Source organism: Grammomys surdaster, unplaced genomic scaffold, assembly GCF_004785775.1.
Source record: "Grammomys surdaster isolate TR1022 unplaced genomic scaffold, NIH_TR_1.0 269, whole genome shotgun sequence".
NCBI classification, from domain to species: Eukaryota; Metazoa; Chordata; class Mammalia; order Rodentia; family Muridae; genus Grammomys; species Grammomys surdaster.
Genome location: NW_021604710.1, coordinates 4,651,405 through 4,674,754, shown reverse-complemented (window position 1 = coordinate 4,674,754; position 23,350 = coordinate 4,651,405). Strand labels below are relative to the sequence as shown.

The window sequence follows — 23,350 nt, the reverse complement described above, 5'->3', positions numbered from 1 at the left end:
CTCACCTCAGAGATCAGTGAGTTTGTAACTTGAGAGGTCCCAGGTGATAAAAGAGACCAGCACTGTTCCTTCTTTGTCTTGTTCAGAACATCTTTTTTTCAATAAAGACTACTTTAAAATTTGCAAACCTGTAACTCTCTCATCCTTAAAATTATCAGTACTACTTAACTGCCCCTCTAGTTCTTCTTAAGATTCTTCTATCTAGCCACCTCTCCAAACTTTAGACATCCTGAAAATCATTATGAACTTTTTCTTTTCTCCATTCATCCTGCAGTGGCCTCCAGCAACTATACCTGGGCAGGGTTCCTCTTTAAGGTACCTCTCAGTTTTCTTCTTCATTCTTTTTTTTTTTTTTTTGCTTTATGTAATTTTTTTTATCAAGAGCAAGCTTCCTGAAAAAGTTTCTGCAGTCTTTATCACTGTTCTGATCATCACTTTCCAGTCCCTTCTGATAGCTTCATCATCAACCCACCTCCTTTTAACTGGTGTTTCTTTTCCTTTCCTTCTGTCTTCTGTTTTTACTCCTCCCATAACACCTCATCCTACAAAGCATCCGCCACTGTTCACACATATATACCCTGACTGTGCTCATCCACACACAGAAAAGCTACATTTCTCCTTCCACTATAGTTATGACTGGCAAAGCATATGTCTTGTTTTAGTTCATAAAATGTGAACACAGTTGATGTGCTTCTCACTGGGAAGAGCTAGAGCTAAAATCTCAGCCTCATGGGTCCTTGGAGCATCCATTATGCAGGTTGCATAAAACAAAGCAGACTAGGAAGCTGAGGCAAAGTCAAAATTTCAATGACATCACAGAGATAGGTTAGTTTAGATAGGTTAGTTTATTGTAATAGAAACACAAGAACAAAGGGCATGGGACCCTTGCACTTCATCTTAGCTATTAGATATGTTTACATTGCAATAAAGGGAAAAATTCCATTCATCTTTGTGGTGCCAATTAAAAGGATTTGTACCCTATGTGCCACCGCAGACTGGATGAACACCTGTCTTCTCAGTGCCACTCTTCAAACAGTCCACTCTCCAGATTTCCCTTAATAAGGAGCCCTGCCAAGAAGTCTTAGAACCACTGCTCAGATCTCTCAGTTAGAAGCCTGAGCTATCCTGCAATTTTCCTCATTTACTCTATGTCATTTGACACTTTCACCTGAACCTTGATCAAGTCTGTCTTCCTCCCTCAATTCTGGTGGGCTTCTCAGAGAGCCATAGATGCTTTTCTGGGAGGTCCCTTTGCAGCAGCTCTGTATTCTAGCCCACTATTCATGTGACAGCCTGGATGCTCAGGTTGCGTCCAAACCTTTCCCCTCCAAAGAAAATAAATGTAAGTGTGAAATCCAAAAGAGGCTCAGGCTTGGTCTCAGACTCCTGTCCTGCCTCTGGGACCTCAGGATCTCCTCCAGCTTCTCACTTCTTTCAGCCTCTTCACTTCTTTCTGCACTGCTTGGTCTTCATTTCAGCATCAGTAACTACGTGCCAGCTCTAACCTGGAACTACTCATCCATTTTATTCTTCATTAACTTTGGTGAATTCTTCCATTTTAGCTTATATGCTACATTTCCTGAGGCACAGAAAACGCACATGCATCAGCCACCATTAATTCCCCTTTATATTTTCCTAGTTGAGCCTCTTATAATTGCCTGTCCATGCTTTTCACAGCGTCTCATAGCCATGTTTGGCTTTCATTTTTAAACATTTATTCTCTCTCTCATTCTCACTCATGTGTGTGTGTGTGTGTGTGTGTGTGTGTGTGTGTGTGTGGTATATGTGGATGTGTGGTGTGTGTGGGAGGGGGTATATAACTGCATTCATGTAGAGCTAGGTTAGAGGAAAATTTGTATTTTTTTCTTTTCTTCTACCGTCTGGGTCCTGGGTATTGAACTGATGTCATCAGGCTTGGCAGTAAGTACCTCTACCTCTTAGACCAACTCACTGGACTTACATATTTATTCAGATGGAACTTTAGTAAAGGCTCTAAATTTCCTGTCTAGCCTAAAATGGCCTTAATGTTGAATTCCTGCCTTAGAAGTGCTGCAAATCCAGTGACTTATCATGATACCATTTTAAGTAGTACTGGGGATTGAACCCAGGGCTTCCTGCATGTTAGGCAAGCACCCTCCTGGGGGAGCTACTCTGCTGGTCCCCAATTATATGCTTCAGTGGTGTCTTTGCTTTTCTCATTGAACTAAGTCCTGAAGTAGTAATACAAAAACCAGGACCCATAATCAATTAGATAAATGTTTAACCTTTTGATTAATATACTGATTAGTAACAATGAGGTTCGATTACTTAAAATAATTTTTATCTGGAGTGGGTTATCTCTAATGCTCTTTAAAATGCTATTCTCTTTCAAAAGTTAAAAGCCAACATTTTTTAGGATGAAAGGTAAAAGTTGGAAAAACAGTTTTCTTGAAAAAAATGCACACAAGTTTAGATGTTTTTTTCTAAAAATAGGTTATAAGTCACAATGCTAAAGTTGTGTTTTCTTCTCTTTTGGATGCCACTAAATCACAGTTTAGTATCTTCAAGAGTATATTGAATTTTACACAGCTTACTTTATAGGCAAAAATTGTGAACATAACTCCTTTTCAATAGATACAAAATCTAATAGTAAACTACCCAAAAGGATGGATAATTTATATGGCTTCTTCCAACATAACAAAGCAATAAAAGTATGACTTATGAGAACTAGGCTATATTGAGAAATTAAAAGAAATGAAGCCCTGGAAACCAACAAACAGCACTAAATATCATCAAGGCGACATGAACCACAACCAACCACATTTCTGCAATTAAATAAATCTTCATATATGCAGGGAATAAACACTTCAGGAGAAGGTTTTGAATTAGAAACTATAATATGATTTGTAAAGCAAATATATGAGTGCAGTACTTTCCAAGACATACAAATACATGCCTTTAAGCAGGCTAGCAGTTCTTGTCCAAATAAATTAAATGCCTTAGCCATCAGAAAGCTCTGGGGTTATTTACTAATACTGCATTTTTATAGGATCAAAATGTATTTTTCTCCTAACATCTGACTTACCATATTCAAGTTCTTAGTTTATATATGGTGGAAGTGTATGTGTGAGGGGTACATGTGTAAATATGCATTATATGTGGGTGGTTGGGTACTCATCTGTGTGTGTGTAGTGTGTGTATATATATATATATATATATATATATATATATATATATGGTGTATATGTGTATGTAAGTGTATGCATGTATGTGTATGTATGTATATGTGTGTGTGTGTTTGTGTATGTACGTGCATGTAGAGGTAAAAGGGCAACTCAAGTGTCATTCCTCAGGCTGTCTACCATTTTATTTATTTATATATATATTTATTTATTTACTTATTTATTATCACTGGCCTAGAGCATGTAAGTTGGCTAGGCAGGGTAGCAGTAAGCACTATGGAACTCCTTGTCTCTACTTCCTTAGTCTCAGCTATAGAATTATAAGTACATGTGATTGAACTCAAGGTTTTCAACAAAAGGAAATTTCCTTAAAATCATAAGAGGGCATTCTGAAGTAAAGAAAGCATCATGCAAGACAAACAGAGAACCATGGCAGAGAAATTGTCCCTCTGATTTTCTGAACCATAAGTTATGCACACGCTGCCTGTTACCTTGGCAAAGGAATGAAAACCAAGGGCTGTGGAGAAGACCACCATGAACCCTGCATCGTACATGGAGTCTAGTCACATCAACTCTGCTGAGAGTTTACAAACACACTCAGGCAAGCGAAAGGAAAGTGCTATACTGAATGTTCACATTTATATCTTATATTAAATGTATACTTATATTGCTGTGTAGTCTGATTAGGTTTTGTACTTGAAATGGCTTTAGGATATGGCAGACCTGTCTTTGAGGTTCATACTAGGTAGCCTCAGTTTCATCCTGACAAACCCATGTTCCTATGTCTGGAAACCTAAGTTCAGCTTAGTGTTATGTAATGTCCAGAGATTATCGACAGCACTCCATTATCAAGCTGACCAGTTTCTTGTACTAACATATATTACTATCGACTCTCAGAAATATTTTCTTCATAAATATGCACAGTGATTCTTACAAAGAGGTTTTGCTTTTATCCCAGTGTAGATGTGATAGCAATGTAAAAATTGTTATATATATATATATATATATATATATATATATATATATATATAAATAGGTTTTTCTGTTTTTGTTTTTTTTTTTTTTTTTTGTTTTTGTTTTTTTTGGTAGAATCTGGGGATTAAACACAGGTCCTGATTCTCATATGCCAAGCTTTTACTAACTGAGCTATCTCTTTAGCACCCGAATCATTATTTTAAAGTGATTCAAACTTTATAATAATGATGGAGATAATGCTATAAGTCACACATTACCTTCTTTATAAAAGTTGTAAGAAACCAATACTGAATGAATAAGTCTACAGTTGCTAGCTAATGGTACTGCACAAGCAAATACTTATCAATAGACATACACAAGGTCCATGTGCCTTTTAATTCTTGGTTCTATGTGTCTTAGAAGTTACAGAGCCTTAAATGACATCTGGAGAGTACGCCTCTTAAAACAAAAATAACATTTAAGTGCATAGCTATTACAGCCTCATTTGATATTCATTTTAATTGCAGTGACTGTAATGAATATACTTTACATTCAAACATGTGCCACAAATGCTTCTGAGAAAATTCCAGCATAATTCAGTCTTAGTTACAGAATGAATAAATGGATATTTAAAATCAGACGTTACCATGAAAGAGGAAAAGAACACAATTGCAGCAAGCATTAATTCCTTAAAATAATAAATTAAAGATTTTTATTAAATTCTCCCCTTTCATATTTTGATTGATACAGAATGCAGTACACAGGGCACACTGCTATGTTAGCCTCTCTTCCCTGTGTCTGCTCTTCTACACAGTAGCTCACCTGGTTAGGAGAAATAGGGAATGTGGAAAAGGACCCTGAGGTGCAGGCGGAAATCCATTTTACAGAACGTAGAAATTGTTCTAGTTGGATTAAAAATACTATCATACTAGCGTGATTTAGCTGAAAGAGTAGTGAATTATATATGCCATTTATTTTAGGTGGTCAGAGAATCCCCCTTCCTTTTAGTCTTCCTCCACATAAAGAACTAACTACTTAGATTTAAACAGGAAATGCACTTGTTACATAAAAAGTGTTTCCCAACAATGGCTAATAAAACCACTCATGAATGTTTGCTGAAGGCAGTCATTCCTGGATCCAAACAAATCCCATCAAATCTTATTTGTGTTACCTCACTCAGGATGATATTTTCTAGTTCCATTTATTTGCCTAAGAATTTTATGAATTCATTGTTTTTAATAGCTGAGTAATACTCCATTGTGTACCACATTTTCTGTATCTATTCCTTTGCTGAAGGACATCTGGGTTCTTTCTAGCTTCTGGCTATTATAAATAAGGCTGCTATGAACATTGTGGAGCATGTGTCCTTGTTATATGTTGGAGCATCTTCTGGGTATATGCCTAGGAGTGGTATAGCTTGGTAGTAAGATAATACCATATCCAACTTTCTGAGGAACCACAAGACTGATTTTCAGAGTGGTTGTATCAGCTTGCAATCCCACCAACAATGGAGGAGTGTTCCTCTTTCTCCATACCCTTGCCAGCATCTCCTATCACCTGAGTTTAGATCCTAGCCATTCTGATTAGCATAAAGTAGAATCTCAGGGTTGTTTTGATTTGCATTTCCATGACGAATAAGAATGCTGAATATTTATTTAGGTGCTTCTCAGCTATTCAAGTTTCCTCAGTTGAGAATTCTTTGTTTAGCTCTGTACTCTCTTGCAGGAATTTGCAGTGGAGCTGGGTGATTGGGCAATAGAAGAGGTAGGCAGAACCAGGGTTGAGAGGTGCTTTCATTGCCTCAGCCTGGGTTTGATTCCCAGTCAGGGAATCAGCATGGTGTATATTGTCTGGGGCATAGCAGAGAACCATGAAGGTGGTGGGGTTGGCCCAAGGACCATGATTTGGGGCATGTTCTCCATGGAGCTGTTCATCAGAACACACAGTGGTGATCTTATTCCTTAAATAAGGGAATAATGATAAATATCATCTCCCACAGACCAATCTGATCTAGATAGCCTTTTTTTTTTATATTCCCTGAAGTGATTCTAGATTATGTTAACTTGACAATTAAAATGATGACATTTCTCTTATTTTTCCTAGAGTGTTGTATATCATGTTATATGAAAGAGAGTAATGGGTGTGTGAGATTCCTTGTGTCTGATAGGAAAACACAGTATCAGTGAAGAAAAGAGGGAAGTCTACTCATAAGACCAAGAGAATTAAAGGTCAGTTGCCTTAAGCCTTAAATTCGTTCTCCCCACACCTAAACTGTAAGTTATTAATACACTTATTTGGCAACTCTAATGTGCTTTTAAAAACTATTACTATATTTTAACTACTAGAAAAAAATTTGATAATGAAAATTTACTGTACCAATGAAAGCACCAAGATTTTTTTTCTGGTGAGCAATTTGTCCCACTCCTCTCCATGCTAAGACTGAGGAACTAATTAACTTAAATCTTGAAACAGAGCCTCTGTGAAGAACATTCACTCATGAAACTGAAACAAGCTGATGAGATACATTAGTGACTCCTGCCCCAAATTTTTCTGTAATCTTTGGTTAATGCTTGCTAGCAATGGAAGCAGGATCAAAATTGCAGTGAGCAGTAAAGAGTATCAGAAACACCTGTTGGGCTGTGTGGCACTCTCAAATTCTCAGAGTTGTTCTCCAGCCTGTTCAGAGTTGAGATCTTACCATATATTTGCCAGAACTGCCAAGAAAAATGCCCAAAGCAGGCATGCAGCTGAGCAGTGGGAATGTGGACCTTGTGGTTCAGAAGTAGGAAGCCTTGCTTCAAGGACCTGGTAGATGTACATTGAGATGTTGGAGTCCTCCTCACTGAGTTCATACATGACAGAGTGTTATTTCTTTATTCTTCTTTGAGGCTGACAGTCCTGATGGAATCAGGACATCTCCATCTTGACTACATTTAGCATCCTTACTTCCTAAAATCTCTAACTCCAAATACAGCCACTTTAGGAACCAGAGTTAAAATACGTGTATCATGGACAAACACTGCTCATTTCGTGGGACTCACAACAAATGCATACTATATGTATATGTATATATATATTTTTTTTCAAATTGTAATTTATACTCATTCACACAGGGATTATAAACACAAAAAGGCAGGACAAGGGGAAGAGGATGACACTGGAGCGTGGGTGTTCAGGGGGAATACAGATATTTTTCAGAACAGGGTATCGGCTGGGTGAGGGTTCAGGGGATAGGTCACTATGACTCTGCCTCTGATTCACTTGTCCTTATCTAAGTTGGTAATATCTGCCAAGGCTACCTATTTACAAGGTCTATGACTACTCAGACTGGTAAATTGTCACAAAAACTGCCTGTTTACAATAGCTTATAGCCATCTGTTTCAGTGTTTATCGACCTATTACAATAAAATCACAAGCAGTAGGGTCCAGCAGTTCTACTTTCTGAACTCCTGTGTGCTCTTTTCAAGCACGCCTGGTCTTAGAAGGACGTGCTAGGGACTCAGTCTACAGCGTAGCTTTTACTTGCATCCAGACCCATGTCCATATTTACTTCCCATCCCAGGGCTTCTGACCAGTGCCAGAAGGGCCATTTATATCACACCGACTGCTATTCATTTCCCAACACCAATCTGGAAATTTCTTTCTTCTTTTTCAATGACACACTAATTCAACACGCCAACCCTAAATATCTTTCCTCCAAACAACACCAGCCCTAATCTTCTAAACATATTACTTTTATATTTTCAGGTTTTATGACCCCTAGAGTCCATGAAGAACATTACGAACAGTCTAATACCATGAAGCTTGCACAAGAGAAACACCCAAACATCTCAATCATCTATTATTTTGTGTCTACCTCTTCTCTGTAAGGCATTCCCCAAGTAATGCTGGATATAATTCACTATTGATTTAGGGCATCCCATAGCCTACTAGTCTTTGGCACAATGCAATGTTATAATATTGATTATTAATTTAAAATATCATTAATTTCTTTAAATACCATAGACTTCATAGATTTCTAATATAGCATTTCACCAAAGCAGACAGTCTTTTCCTAATTTTGATAGTAAAATAAAGATGGGAAACTGAGGCTGGATAAAAAGATACACATAGTACAACATGGTTAATTACATTACATCTTTGGATACTGTTCTTGCCCCAAGAAGGTAAGGTATGCATATGCAAATTAGCTTAATTTAGCTATTCCGCAGTCATATTTCAAAATATGTTGCACATGATAAATATATGTTATGCAGTTTTACTTACTGAATTAAATAAGCAAATATTCACAAAGGAGTTCAAATTCAATGAATATCCCAAAGACACATCTGGAAAACCTCAAGGCTGCAAATCAAAAAGTTTTATTCCTTCCACTCAAGGCTCATGCTTATTTTTGCTGCTATGTTATGGATCAAATAATGTATATCCTTGCACATTTTGATGCAAATTTAAGGTAAGTTTAATGGCATGTCCCACCCTCAACACATTAAGGTTTTTTTTTTCAGAGAAGGTATTCTCAGTATAAATTTGGGGGCTTCTTTATTCTCTAAGCCCCCAAAGCATCTTGTGCATTCATACACATGCACACCTTCATACACACATACACTATCCACCACTGAAATAGACTGTCATGAAAGCAACTTCAGAGTGGGCTTCTTCAGACAGATACTGTTAAATGACAGCAGAGAGCCCTAAAATCTCTCACTGCTCTAAACCACATTTCCTGGCAGACAGCCTTCAGAAGGCTTTCATCTTTACATTAAAGACACTGGAGGAACTCAAAGAGAATCACTTGAAAGCTCACAAGGAGTTCTGACAAACTTTTGCCCAAGGCAACTGCTTGATAAACGAGCATTAACAACACACCATGGATATATGCATAAAACTGAGAAATCTATAAACCCAAAATAATAGCATTCCTCATTTTAAAATAATCATGCATTGGAAGCTTCACTGTCCAGAAAACAAGCCCAATGATTACATTGGACTTATTTACAGCCATCTGCATATTGAGGACTGAAGACTGGACAATAAGATAATAAGCCACACCTGTTGGATTGTTTCGGCAACTGCAAACACCAGCTGAGATCGTAATTAAAAGTAATGTTCCATCACAGCCTACCTGGGGTGTTCAACAGCCTGGACATCCTGCAGAAGTAGGAGACATACTGTTCACAGTACTCAGCGCTGCTGGTGATGGCACTGATCTGGTCCATGGAGGCACTATAGATGAGCTGTGTCACAGAGTACTTTTCTGGGTTGTAGCCTACCACTGTCGTCTGCATCTGTAAGTCATGAGACACTATGGTCCACACCTTGTCCTCTGTGGGCAGAAAAATAATTAAGACAGTAGCTCATTAGTACTCCAGTGCTTCTTCAAATGTCAGAAGATAGTTGAACCACATTTTAGCTGTTATTTTCATTAAACTGGTATAAAACTGAGTTAGAAGGAGCAATCCTGACAGTATTTTAGAAGAAAAAGAGAGAGAGTTTGCTATGTATGTGTTATATGCATGTGTGTTATATGGATGTAGGTGTTATGTAGGAGTTGTATGCATGTGTATGTAGGTGTCTGTGTTCTGTGTTTTATGTATGTGTGCATGTGTGTGTGTGTATGTGTGTGAGTTTATGCCTGCAAGTAAAGAAGAGGACAAGTGTCAAGTGTTTTTCCTCAGTCATTTTCTTGGTTTTGTTGTTGTTTCGGGACAGGGTTTCTCTGTGTAGCCCTGGCTGTCCTGGAACTCACTCTGTAGACCAGGCTGGCCTCAAACTCAGAAATCTGCCTGTCTCTGCTTCTCAAATGCTGGGATTAAAGGCGTGCGTCACCACTGATCATTTGCTAATGTACATAAAACAAATGCTTTTGTAGTATTGATCAATTTACATAGCCAAGATCTAATGACTATTCTTCCTTTCATCACTTAATTGCAATGAACTCACAAGTAAAAACATCACTCTGCTAGATTACTAAAACCACTCAAACAAATACTTGCCCATTTTCAAACTCTGTAATCTGAGTAATCTATTGAAAATGGCCTTTCTGAAGCAATGGAGCTTTGCTCATTATAAATTACATTTTTATTTATTTTTCTACCACAAGAAGGAAAAAAATAAATTTATGGCAGGATTGAAGCCAGGAAAACAATTAGGATTACATCATCTCCCAAAACCCTGTGCCCTTTTGTCTGTATTTTATTCTTCCTTGTCACTTAGCATTACCTTCCCATGATCATTTTCTTCTAAATGTTATACTGCACCCACACATACAGTTGTTCACATACATATGTAGACACATTACAGTCCAGGATCCACATATGAATGAGAAGATATGATTTTTCTTTTCCTTTTTTCTTCGAGATTTCATGACCTTGGTTAATATTATACACTGAAAGCTCACCCATTTTCCTAAAAATTTTATGTTTTAAAACATTAGAGCTATTTCCACATGAATCATGTCTACATTATCCCAACTTACTTTGTGAGACAGGGTCTCTTACTTTGTGAGACAGGGTCTCTTACTGAGCCTGAGGCTCACAGGTTTTACAGGCTTGGGCACCTAGCAAGTTCTAAAGATCTGCCCATGTGTATGCCCAGTGGATTTACTAAAATATATAGCCATCCCCATCTTTTACATTGGGTGCTGAGGATTTGAAATCAGGCCCTCCTCCTTTCACGGCACAATGTTTTAGCTGCTGAGCTATCTTCCTAGTATTCCCAGTCCTCTTATCTCAGACCTATGTTCTGCCTATAAGAACAAAGTAGAAAATGACATTTTTATTAAAATAGTGAAAGATCTTTTACTAACAGAAAAGAATTTCATTTCTGGTTGGGATTTTCACATCAGTCTGGAGCTCCAGTGTGAAGCTTATCATTCAAAGTCATCCTCATTTTGAAAACTATCACTTGCCTTCTGGTAACTCAATTGTTGGCTCTTTTCAAAGTGACCCCCAGTCTATCAAGCCATAACCCTTCCTGAAAGCTGTTTGCTTTTAACAGAATATGCATCATCCTGGTCGTGTGAACAAATGCTCTTTTACACTGTCCTTTCTGGGAAATGATACATTTTTTTTTCTGCGATTGAAATGTTCTGTGCAGTGTGGAGCGGGGTGAGAGAATGATTATCATTGTGTTTGGGAAGCTGGGAATCTCAGAGAAGAAAAAGTAGAGTTGGTTATAAGCTACATAAAATTAAATTAACTAAAACTCCTTCTCTATTTGAATTTTAATTGAAAATATCAGCAATAACCCAAGACAATATCTTTGTTTTGAAATGTTGACCCATGCTTGAACTTAATACAGTGAATAAAACTCTCCAGAACAAGATGCTATGCCCTGTACCAAATACCACCATTAAATACTATTTGCTATTAGGAGAATACATTGGAGTCTGTGAAGAAATGACTGATTCCCGGGCTTGAAATGAACATGTTGAAAGGAGAGCCGGTGACAACCCATCATTCCAGAAACAAACATGCCATTGGATACTGAGGCTATTCAGATGATAATGTAAGAAGCTAATCATGGTAGGCATACCTGCAACCCTAGAGCTATGGAGGTCAGAGGCAGAAGGATAACTTGGACTTAACTCTCAGCCAAGCTTCAGGTTCAGGGAGATATCCTATCTCAAGACAGTAAGGAAGAAAGCAATATGTCAGGACAGCCAGTGTTCTCCTCTGGCCTTCATATACACAACACAACACTAACACACCCATACATTCCAGACACACACACACACACACACACACACTTTAAAAAAGAGTGGTTAACCTACACCTAGAGGCTTTGCAGGTATGGCTACTGTTTCATGTATGTGTTAGTAGATGGCAGAGAGGAGACATACTGTGTCTATGCTCAGTTTTCTAACCTATGAACATCTGAATAATTAGTAGTCTAATCATTAGTAACTTAGTGGCAGAAAAGAGTAAGCAGAGATGACCACCAATGTGTGCCAGGGGACCCAGACAGGGAGCTATTCTAAGAAGACCACCAGTCCCAGGATGGGGAGCAAGCTAGAGACTAGAAGAATCACACCTGAAACTTGGGGATTAGGCAGGAATATGCCCTCAACAGACTGCCCTTTCAAGGGGTCACTTGGCTGGGCCAGGTAAGAAATAAGCTTAACCCCCCAGCAGCCCAGTAGCATGGTGCCTGAACAGTGAGTTAGCCTGACATAACCACCAGTTTGGCACTGTACATGCCTTGGGAGGTAGACCGTACGTGAGATGATCTCTGCCTGGTGCCATAATGCATGAGTGGGACATAGTACTCTTGAGAGCACTCCTCAGATGACCCTAGACACTCAGAGACCCTAGGTGACACTAAGAGGAGCAAGTAAGTGGTAGGCAATGGAAGAGAAAGAGAAAGAGAAGCATGTGGGCACAATGAGGAGAGGCAGAACTGGAGACTGAGAGCAGTGGGGAACAGCCTGATATGAGTAGCTGGTGATGCCATCTGGGACCATGGTGGGGTCCTAGACATCATTGGAGATCTTGCTCTGGAACAATGAGGGCAGGAGACCTGCTCCTGACCCTAGTCAGCTCCAGAACGCAGGAGAGTGCCCCCTCCCCAATATTGTAGGACTTTCTGATAAGCCACCAAGGATACAAATGTGGGAGAGCTGGCCCTACTACTCATTTCCTATGCAGTGGCATGTATAATGAAGAGATATCATCTTCCTCCCTCACTCCTCATCACTTGTGGCCAGTGGGAGATATGGCCCTCGAGTTATAAGAGCAGGATAAATGGCCCTGACCCTCATGAGCTGCAGCACTTGGGAGAGCAGGTTCTGAATCTCACCTGGGCCATGTAGTAGAGTTGTTCCTGCCAGGGAGGAATGCAGGGAGGAAGGGGGAGGACAGGTAAGCCAGCCCAGAGAGTATGGATGTAGAAGAACCATCCCTGCCTCATTTGGGTGATGGCATGGACCAGAGAGAGATTCCCTACTCCCCTCCATTTCCCCTTGCCATCTATAGCAGGTAGGAGAGCTGGCCCTGGGGTCATGTGAGTGGGAGAACTGGTAATATCCTGCACAAGCTCCAGAACTTGGGATGTTAGGCCCTGCACATTACCTATAAAACAGGGTAGAATTGGTCCTGGTTTTAGGGGTTGTTAGTGAGCTAGCCTAAAGGGCATGAGAGCAGGAAGTTTGGGGCTGACCAGCTCAAATGCTTCTTGAGCCTAGATTCAGGGCTTTGAATTGGTGTCCCCCAAGGTCTACCCTAAGGATGAACTGCTGGAATGCATGAAGGAGTCTGTCCTACAGACACAAAACTAGAGGAACTCTATGACACAGAGGATATCCTTGGGGAGTCCCAGTGAGGATTCAGAAAAGCAGAAGCCAGAGAAAATTCATACCAGATCAAGGAGACAAGGCAATGAACATGTGCAAACAAAGAAGTGTAAACAAAAGTGTGTACTGTGGAATACACTGTGACATAATTCAGCTTCCAAAATGAGATTTTTTTCTCTGTTGAGGGTGTTGCAAGGGTGGGGAGTAGGTAAGAGGGGAGGGAGAGATAATTGAGATTGAGCCACATGAAATGAAATTCACAAAGAACCAATAAAAGTTTTAGGACACATGCTCCACTGTGTTCATAGCAGCCTTATTTATAATAGCCAGAAGCTGGAAAGAACCCAGATGTCCTTCAGTAGAAGAATGGATACATCAAATGTGGTAAATTTACACAATGGAGTATTAGTCAGCTATTAAAAACAATGAATTCGAGAAATTCTTAGGTAAATGGAAGGAACTAGAAAATATCCTAAGTGAGGTAACCCAATCACAAAAGATTACACATGATATGTACTCACTGATAATTGGATATTAGTCTAAAAGTTCTCAATATCCAAGATTCAACTCACAGACCACATGAAGTTCATGAACAAGAAAGATTAAAGTGTGGGTGCATTGGGCCTTCTTAGAAGGGGTAACAAAATATTCATGGGAGCAAATATGGAAACAAAGTGTGGGACAGAAACTGCAGGTAGGGCCATCCAGAGACTGATCCACCTAAGTATCCATCCCTTCTGCATTCACCAAAGGTAGACACTGATGTGGATACCAGGAAGCGCATGCTGACAGGAGCCAGATATAGCTGTCTCCTTAGAGGTCTGCCAGAGCCTGAGGTGGAAGCTCACAGCTAACCATTGAGCTGATCATGGAATTCCCAATGGAGGAGTTAGAGAGAAGAGTGAAGGAGCTAAAAGGGTTTGCTACCCCATGAGGAGAGCAACAATACCAACCAACTAAAGCTCCCAGGGCCTAAACTACCAGCCTGGGAGTAAATAGGGAGGGACCTGGCAGGGACCAGCCCCAGCTTGGTCGAAGGAGAAGCTTGCTTTCTTCTCCTCGGTTCTTCTTGAGGCAGCCGAGGGTGATGGGATGGAAGAGCTTCTGTGAGGGGTTAGACTTGGTCTTATGAAATTTGGGGTAAAGCCTTGGGCTTTACGAGATTCAGGGTAAGACTGATCTTACGAGATATATAGGGTTGCTGTATAACAAAAGTTTACTTATCTATGCTAGAAAAGTTTATTTACTATGTTACTGTAGCTGGCCTGCCCTCTGGTATCTTCTGGCCAGAAATGGCAGTTTCTTGCACTTAGTACCTCAGTCCAGAATCAGAAGAGGATTAGGTAAATAGCCTTTGTACTCTCTAAGTAGGAACTGCTGGGCTCTGACTTACACCTGCTAATCTGAGGTCATAGGAAGAAAAAACACTTAGAGAAGTTATTTTATAGTTTATTACTAAGTGTAAAACGTTTCCTATGAAAGTTACCTAAGGGGAAAAGTAGAAAGATCCTAAGTGGGGGGAAAGGAAAAAATTCTAACAAAGGAAAAATTCTAAGGGAAAATATTCTAGGCAGGGGAAAAGGGAAGAAAAGGAGGAACGGCTCCTAATGAACCTCCATATCTACCACTACTCTACTATGACTAGTATGACTACTCCTCTCTTTGTCTTTGTCTTCAGTACTTAAGCATCTTTCAGAGTACATCGTCACATGTTTCAAAGTTCATCACAATTTCACACCAAAAATCAAGTCATAAATTGAAGTAGAAGTTTACAACAGAGAATGTTTATATGCACATCCATTAGGTGTAATTATCTGGCTAAATGTCCATCACCTGTCTAGCTCCACAGGTTCACTGAAGGTTTAAAACCATAACTAAGAAATTAGTGAAGCTTTGTATAGATAAACCAAGGCAATATTTTAACTTCTGTTCTAGCACCTATAATAAATCCCGAGTTCCCTTTTAGTGACCTTTGGTTAATTGTTTTACAACCTCTTGGAATGTGCTCCGAGCAGGAGAGAGTCTGGTTACTATCTAAGGGCAATTAACTGATGACACTTGGGAGACTGGCAAAGTTCTCATTGCAGTTTTGACTATCAGAGAGGGACCTTATAGCAGTTCTGTTATAAAAGAGCTTAATAATCATTGATATAACTTTAGGAATTCTTATAGGATCATCATTAAGACTTAAGAAGTCATCTATTTGTTTATATAGCATCACTACAAGACAGTACATCTCCGTGGATCTACAGAGATCTGCTCCAAAGGGGTGTGCTATTACTTAGTGATTGTTACATATGTTTAAATAATAATAAAAGGAAACATATTAATAGCAGGAATCTTTCCTAAAATAAGTTCCTTACAGCCTTGCTGAATGAGGACTCACTTGTCACAGATTATATAATAATCTAAGGCAAGCATTTCAGGGACCTGTTAATTATTAGCTTGTCCCATTATGGCTCCTGACAGGGGCCCATAGCTCCAGCTGTATATGTAGGGGAGGATAGCAGTGTCAGACATAGGTGGGTGAGGAGATCCTTGGTCCAGTGAAGGCTGCATACACCAATGTTGGAGAAATCTGGGTGGGAAGGTGAGAGTGGGAGGGTGGGTGGGGGCATATCCTCATAGAAGCAGGAGGGAGAATGGGATAGGGGGTTCCTGGGCGGGGAGGAAAGGGGATTACATCTGAAATGTAAATAAAATATCCAATAAAAATAGATAAAAAAGAAATCCATGAAAATAAAACATACACACACACATACACACAAAGACAAAAAAGAGTGGTTAAGTTTGATGTAGGTAAAGGCAATTAGAATAATGAAAGAAAAATTTAAAACTTTAAGTAAAATCTATACATATTAAACCTGTAATAAAAGCTGATGCTGGACATCTTAGAGAAATTTTTTATCTATACTAAAAAACCAGAATTTAACCCATACCTTTATCACTACATAAAAACTTATTTCATTTGGCATATAATCTTAAGAAAAACATGGACCTAATGAGACATAAAGGAATATTTGTATTATTTTTAAACAAGGCACAAAATGAAGGTATTATCATGGCAAAAAAAAAACACATACATGTGAGTTTGTTAAAATTAAACTGTCTTCTTCATTGAAACACCAGAACTTATGTAAAAAGTTAAGCAAAGGATTAGAAGAGATATTTTTAAAATATGTATCTTACAAAAATCAGCACCAAGCTATAGTAAAAGTATTTGTAAATTCTAATAGAAACAGAAATAATACAAAGGAAACAACAGGAATACATATTTTTACAAGTGGGTCAGAGAAATGGGATAATAACATATAGGAAAAAAACACCTATGCTATAACCAGGGTAACACAAATTAAAGCTATAGAAATTTTACTTTGTGTTTGTCAGACTTCCAAGGCTAAAATGTTTGATCTTATCAAGTCAGAATACCCAAGATAATAAAACAAGTGACAAGACATTCTAGCAAGTATTCTGGGAAAGGGGAACACATAAGATTCTTGGTGGTAGTGCACAATAGTATAGCCATTATGAAAAATCAGTGTGGAGGTTCCTCAAATGGCTGATAATAGGTCTACAACAAGATCCAGTTATACCACTATGGGGCATATAGCCAAAGGACTCTACATCCTACTGCAAAGACACTTGTCCATCCTTATTTATTGCTGCTCTATTCATAATTGCCAGAAATTGTAAATATCCAAAATGTCCATAAAGTGATGAATGGACAATGAGCATGTGATACATTTTTTTTAGTTAATTAATTTATTCATTTTAAACTCCAAATTTTATTCGCACTCTCCCCATCCATCCTCCACACCCCTTACCTCCTTCCCACTCCCTGTCTCCATAAGGATGTCCCCACCCCCACCCCAGCAGACCTATAAACTCCCTGGGACTCCAGTTTCTTGAGGGTTAGGTGCATCTTCTTTGACTAAACCCAGACCCAGCAGTCCTCTGCTGTATATGTGTTGGGGGCTCACAACAGCTGCTGTATGCTGCCTGGTTGGTGGTCCAGTGTATGAGAGATAACATGGGTCCAGGTTAATTGAGACTGCTGGTCTTCCTACGGGGTCACCCTCCTCCTCAGCTTCTTTCAATTTTTCCCTAATTCAACCACAGGGGTTAGCAGCTTCTGTTCATTGGTTGGGTGCAAATATCTGCATCTGACTCTTTAAGCTGCTTGTTGGATCTTTTGGAGGACAGTCATGATAGGTCTTTTTTTGTGAGCGCTCCATAGCTGCAATAATAGTGTCAGGCCTTGGGACCTCCCCTTGATCTGGATTCCACTTTGGGCCTGCCTCTGGACCTCCTTTTCCTCAGGTTCTCCTCCATTTTTGTCCCTGCAGTTCTTTCAGACAGGAGCAATTCTGGGTCAGAGTTTTGACTGTGGGATGGCAACCCCATCCCTCACTTGATGCCCTGTCTTTTGCCTGAAGGTAGGCTCTACAAATTCCCTCTCTCCACTGTAGGATATTTCATCTAAGGTCTCTTCCCTTGAATCCTGAGATTCTCTCACGTTGCTGGAGTAGAAAGTAACATCAACTCCACTCAGCTCTGAAACTTGTAAGCTATTATAGTGACTTACTGCAAGATAGATGCACCTGTACTATAGAGTCACTTTTTGATTGAATTTAAAGCTTACACCATGATACAGAACCCATGCCTGATACTGTTAATGAGGCCAAGAACTTAAGACTAGATAGGTCATGGGCCCTATAGAAAGGCCTACTATTAGTCTGCTAAATGGTCATAACTCTACTATTACTCCTAATGACACATTTCTATATCCACAGGTAAGTGGACTTGTCAACACTCATCAGAGAAATTTCCTGCATCAGATGGTAACTAACAGAGTCTCCCAACAAGACGCTGTGCAGAAAGGGAGAAACTTTTTGAATACTCAACTCTACATTGTCTTTCAATATTAAAACCCTCTGCTCAAGGCTTAGGGATCTACATGGGAGTCAGGGTACAAACTATGACTGTGAAATCCAGAGGTGGTTGGGGTCTCTTTAAGAAAAAAAAACATATTTTCAAGATCCAATAGGAAAAATGTCTACCAGAACCTACAGTGACAGTGCACACAAGCTGAAGTGAGAAAAATCTCAGCATAGAAGTAGGGAAGTGAGAGTAAAGTAACCAAGAAACTAGTTAGAAGTGATAGCCATTGGGAGAGGAAAAATCAGTTTTCTTCAATGGAATGACACTGTGTATATCAACAATATTCCAGGGCAAGCCCTATACTCAGGAGTAGTTGCTCAAAACTAACTGGAGTCTGTACTTTTTTTTTCCTGTGTTTTACTTGTTTATTTCTGAGAAAGAGAAAGAAGAAGAGAGGGAGGGAGAGAGGAAAGGAGGGAGGGAGTGGAGAGAGAGAGAGAGAGAGAGAGAGAGAGAGAGAGAGAGAGAGAGAGAGAAACAGAGAGAGAAACAGAGAGAGAAACAGAGAGAGAAACAGAGAGAGAAACAGAGAGAGAAACAGAGAGAGAAACAGAGAAATAAAAAGATTGAGAGACAGAGAGATAAGAAGACAGATAGACACAGAGAGATACACAGAGAGAACATGAAATTGGGAGAGTGGAAAAAATCTGAGAGAGTTGGGAGACAGAAAATGATATTTTTTGAAATTCATAATAATTCTTTAAAGATAGAAAATGACTTCATCAGACTGGCCTATACCAAGTCTGTGGGACATTTTCTTAATTAATGATTGATATTGGAGGGCCTAGATTACTCTGGGTAGCATGGTGCTTGGGCAGATGGTCTTAGGTTTTATAAGAAAGCAGACTGAACACGCCATTGGGAGCCAGTAAATAGATTTCCTCCATATCCTCTACTTCAGTTCCTGCCTTATACTTCCTTGGCTTCCATCAGTGAACTTGTGACCCGTAATATATAAGCCAAATAAGCCCTTCCCCTCCCAACTACCAATCTGCAGTGTGGAGGTATCCGGAAATATTGATGAACTATCTGAAACCTTCAAAGCATGATTCTAGCAACTCCTTTGTAAAACAATTTGTCAGTAACTAAAAATTTTGAAGATGTACACATCTTACAGTAAAAATTATTTCTAATCATGGATGTTAGAAACACTACTGAACATCTATGTAAGAAAATATATTGTAATTACTCTTTGGTATAGTAAATTAAAAAAACGGAAAGCTTAAAAGTCTATTAAAAAGGAATTTAAAAATAAATCATTAAAAGTATACAATTACATATGACAATATATTTTAATATAGATTAACTGAGAGTTTTAATCAATGTAGGCTAACTTTGAAATCAGAAGATTAAAGATAAAATACAAATAAAAACAAAAACATAGCTGTAGTACACAAATTTGTGTATTTACAGTATAATGACGTAATAAAGTTTAAGAACATAGAGTGTCAGTAAAACACTCTTAAGAATTGGGAAGACAGACAAGGATGAGTGACAAATTTTAATTTTACTATTCTTTTTATATTTCTTAGTTTTGGTTTTAGCTGTGTTCCAAAGAATCTGAGGCTCTCTGATCTCTTACAGCACCGGGCTTACATGTTGTGCACATACATACATGTAGGAAAAACATTCATACTCAAATTAAAAATAAGTTAATCTTTAAAATAAAAAAATAAAAAATAATGTGTACCTGATTTTAAGTAAATTTTATATAAATGTTCATGTACACAAACTTAATTAGCAAACAGTAGTCATTTATAAAACCTATGTGTAGTTTATTGGAAATTAAAATTCCTCTGTTATCACTTCTAGTTCTTAGAATAATTCACATTTACAAACTATTTTGTTTCACACAATGCTGTAATAGATGGGTTTTAGTCATATATAATTAGATTCCTTTGAGAATATCACCAATCTTCCAGGTATGTAAGTTTATCATAAAATAAGTCACAGGTAATAATTTTGTTTGGTAATAATTTTTAATATTTATGAACCTGCTGTCTTAAATCATGATAGGCTTGTTGTCATTATTTTTACTTTCCTCCCCTGATATGCATTGTGTGAGACCTGTAAGAGTTCCTGCAGGTCCAGGCTCTGAGATTCTATAGTACAGCTGGCTCTAGATGTTTGAACAGGCCATAACCCAGCTACGTGGATCACTCAGGTGGTGTGAGCAGCTTTAATCACGTGTGGAAAAAGGAGGTATGTAAAGCAGATGGGACTCTGTGGGAAGCAGCGAGGAAATGAGTTCCCAGTGCAGATAATGTTTCTGCAGGTGGTGGGAAATGGTGATGAGTTTTCAGCTCACAATTCCAGGCCAAAGATGGATGATGCATCAAACGCTGAGAACAAGCGTAAATAACTGGAGCTCACTCTCACCCATCTGAAAAACAATTTGGAATTTATGTCTCCTTTTTTCTTTCTAGGATGCTGTTAGCTATTTGTTAATGGTTTTGTTCCATTGGTGAGGCTGTGAAATTCTTTCCCACTACAGATGGAATTGTTGACTCTTACATCAACACAGGAAGCCAATCTTACCTTTTTTTTCCTCCATGGGTATACACGACTTTTGTGACTATTTGTCAGTCAAGAGTTTATCCATCACTTGTGTGATGGTGTATGCCTGTAATCTCAGACCCAGAGAGGCAGAGGCAGGGAAAGCTTGAGATCAAGGCTATTGGATCTATATGGTACAACTCTATTTCAATTCCATAAGAAGGGGGTTCAATGGCAACTATAAAGAGTTTCAGGTCTCACATGACAAGTGATGCCCCTCTTTGTTGCTTATACTTGAGAACAGTAACTAGATATTGATCTGAATTCAATCTTGGAGATTAAGGAAGTATCACTTCTAAACCTTGGCTAATGGTTCCTATGGATCTTTAAATATTCCTCTCATTGTTTACAGATGTAGTAAGGTAAAGTATACAGATTTTGTTGGAAAAATTATTATTCCATTCCTCCAAATATCAACTCCTCTACATTAAACCCTAGTTGCATTTCAAAGCTAAGCTTTCCTGGTAGAGTGTCTTTGTCTTGTTCTTTCCTCTACCTAGGACATCTTTCTCCTAAGAGGATTCCAATGCTTCCTCTCTCACCTCTGCAAAGTCCAGCCTCAACTCATATTTTTAATAATGCCCATGTATACCATCCACTTGTCACAATTAAATGTATCACCTGTCATGTTGTTTACCATGTCACATTTAACCTACTAATTAGGTACACAATTACTCCCCTCAGGGATGGCCTATCAATACTTCATTATGGAGCTTATTTTTATTGCCTATTTTCTCTCTGGTCAAAATTTGGGTTATTATTGTGTAAATTTAATTTACTCTTATCTGGTAACTAGAATGCTATCATCATGATAGTGTTCCAATCAGTGAATATTTTGAGGACAGTAGGCCTCTTCTCTATTTAATATCTAGGAAATCCCTCCATTATTATCAGAGAGTCCTGTGAAATACTCATTTGAAGTATAGTTTGTAGAGTTACAGGTTAAAACAAACAAACAAACTCAACCAAACAAACAGAAAATCTGTATAGATGATACGATGAAAGTATTTTGAACTTCATAATTTGATAATAACTTAGATCCAGAGATTTCTGTAGTTTCCAGCATCTTACCATATTTATAATATTTTGAACTGAGAGAATATATGAAAGAATAAAGCCAAACCATGTCTAAGATGCAACACCATTGCTGTTGCCATCAGCATTTTCTTTCCTTAGCTGATAACATTGGTGCTCATATCCATCTTTCCTCGTTACAGTTAGGCCAAATTGCAAGTATCTGAGCTCTAGTTCATTACACAGGGCACTCTAATTCATGTAGTGCCACTGTGCATGAATATTGGTATTGATCAAATAGTTATGGCATGAAGTAAAACAATAATGACAGAGAGGCTTCAAAAGAAAAGTGCATCTCAGAGAACTGCTAGAATAATCCAAGCAATAGCATTTAGTGTGTCACACACTCTAAACCACTCTAACTCAGGCTAAGTACTTGGTTATGTGGAAAATATAAATAAATGTCCACTTGATTGTGGAGGAGCTTTAATTTCGGTTGGCAGTTCAGTCAATGAGCTGACATGAGAAATTATACCTGTCCTTACTTCCATGTGTAAAGCTTTTGCTATGGTTGGGAATCCCTGCTGAGATTTCTAGATACTTATATTCCCAAACAATAACTTGGGCAGGGATCAGGTGATAGAGATGGATGCAGATACAGTTTATTAAGGAGAGACGTCCCAAAGGAGGAGGTGGTCAAGAGATAGGATAAAGGTTATAAAGCTCAATGGTTTGGAAGTTCTCAGAAAGAAAACATACTTGCATTGAACGTTCTGTGAACATTCTGACTGACTGACTAGAACTTCAGTGATTGTGGAACATGGAACCAGAGCCAAATTACCTTGAGCTCTTAGACCTCTAGTAGTTACATGTTACTGCCTCGTCTTGGACGTTTGGAATGTTAAACAGGTTCCTAACTTCCACAGACCTAAAGGCCTAGACTGTTAATTAGACAGCACCTGTAGCCTATAGTCGAGGGTTTTCCTACTCTGTTACAAACCATCTTGGTGTTTCCACCAATGAACTTGAAAGGCATCTTGATTTATGATTACCTTTATCCTGTCACTACAGAAAACTTCAGGAAACTGTTACTGTAATATTATAACACAGTATTTAGGGTCACCAAAGTCTGTGTTTTTGGACCATGCTTTCTAATTTTTGGCTCCAGAATGAACTTATATTTCCTTTGAGGTAAAACCTATTTTCTTTTGTCTAGCCCTGATTTCTCTCTGACAACAATGCATACAACCCTCTAACTTAATTTTTTTTTCATCTGTGTGGGGCTAATCACAATGGCTATAGAAAGGATGAAAACTTTCAGGATTTGGGTCATTCTCGTAGCATGCACTTTTTTTTCCTGTGTATGTTGTATTATAGGCCAGGTGTCTGTGTGTGTGCGTGTGTGTGCGTGTGTGTGCGTGTGTGTGCGTGTGTG

At 38.6% G+C, this 23,350-nt stretch overlaps 1 protein-coding gene and 1 non-coding gene across 2 annotated transcripts in view; one reads left to right on the top strand and one right to left on the bottom strand.

Annotated features, from left to right (window-relative positions):
- Positions 1-23,350, bottom strand: part of Cntnap2 (contactin associated protein like 2) — a 1,581,993-nt gene that overhangs the window by 314,732 nt on the left and 1,243,911 nt on the right. Inside the window, exon 13 of the mRNA XM_028776440.1 lies at positions 9,238-9,438. Coding sequence (XP_028632273.1) covers positions 9,238-9,438 — 201 coding nt within the window. The remainder of the gene's footprint in view (positions 1-9,237; positions 9,439-23,350) is intronic.
- On the top strand, positions 11,882-12,013 carry LOC114628574. Its single transcript, XR_003712496.1, has one exon. It is a non-coding gene; the product is annotated as a small nucleolar RNA SNORA17 (small nucleolar RNA).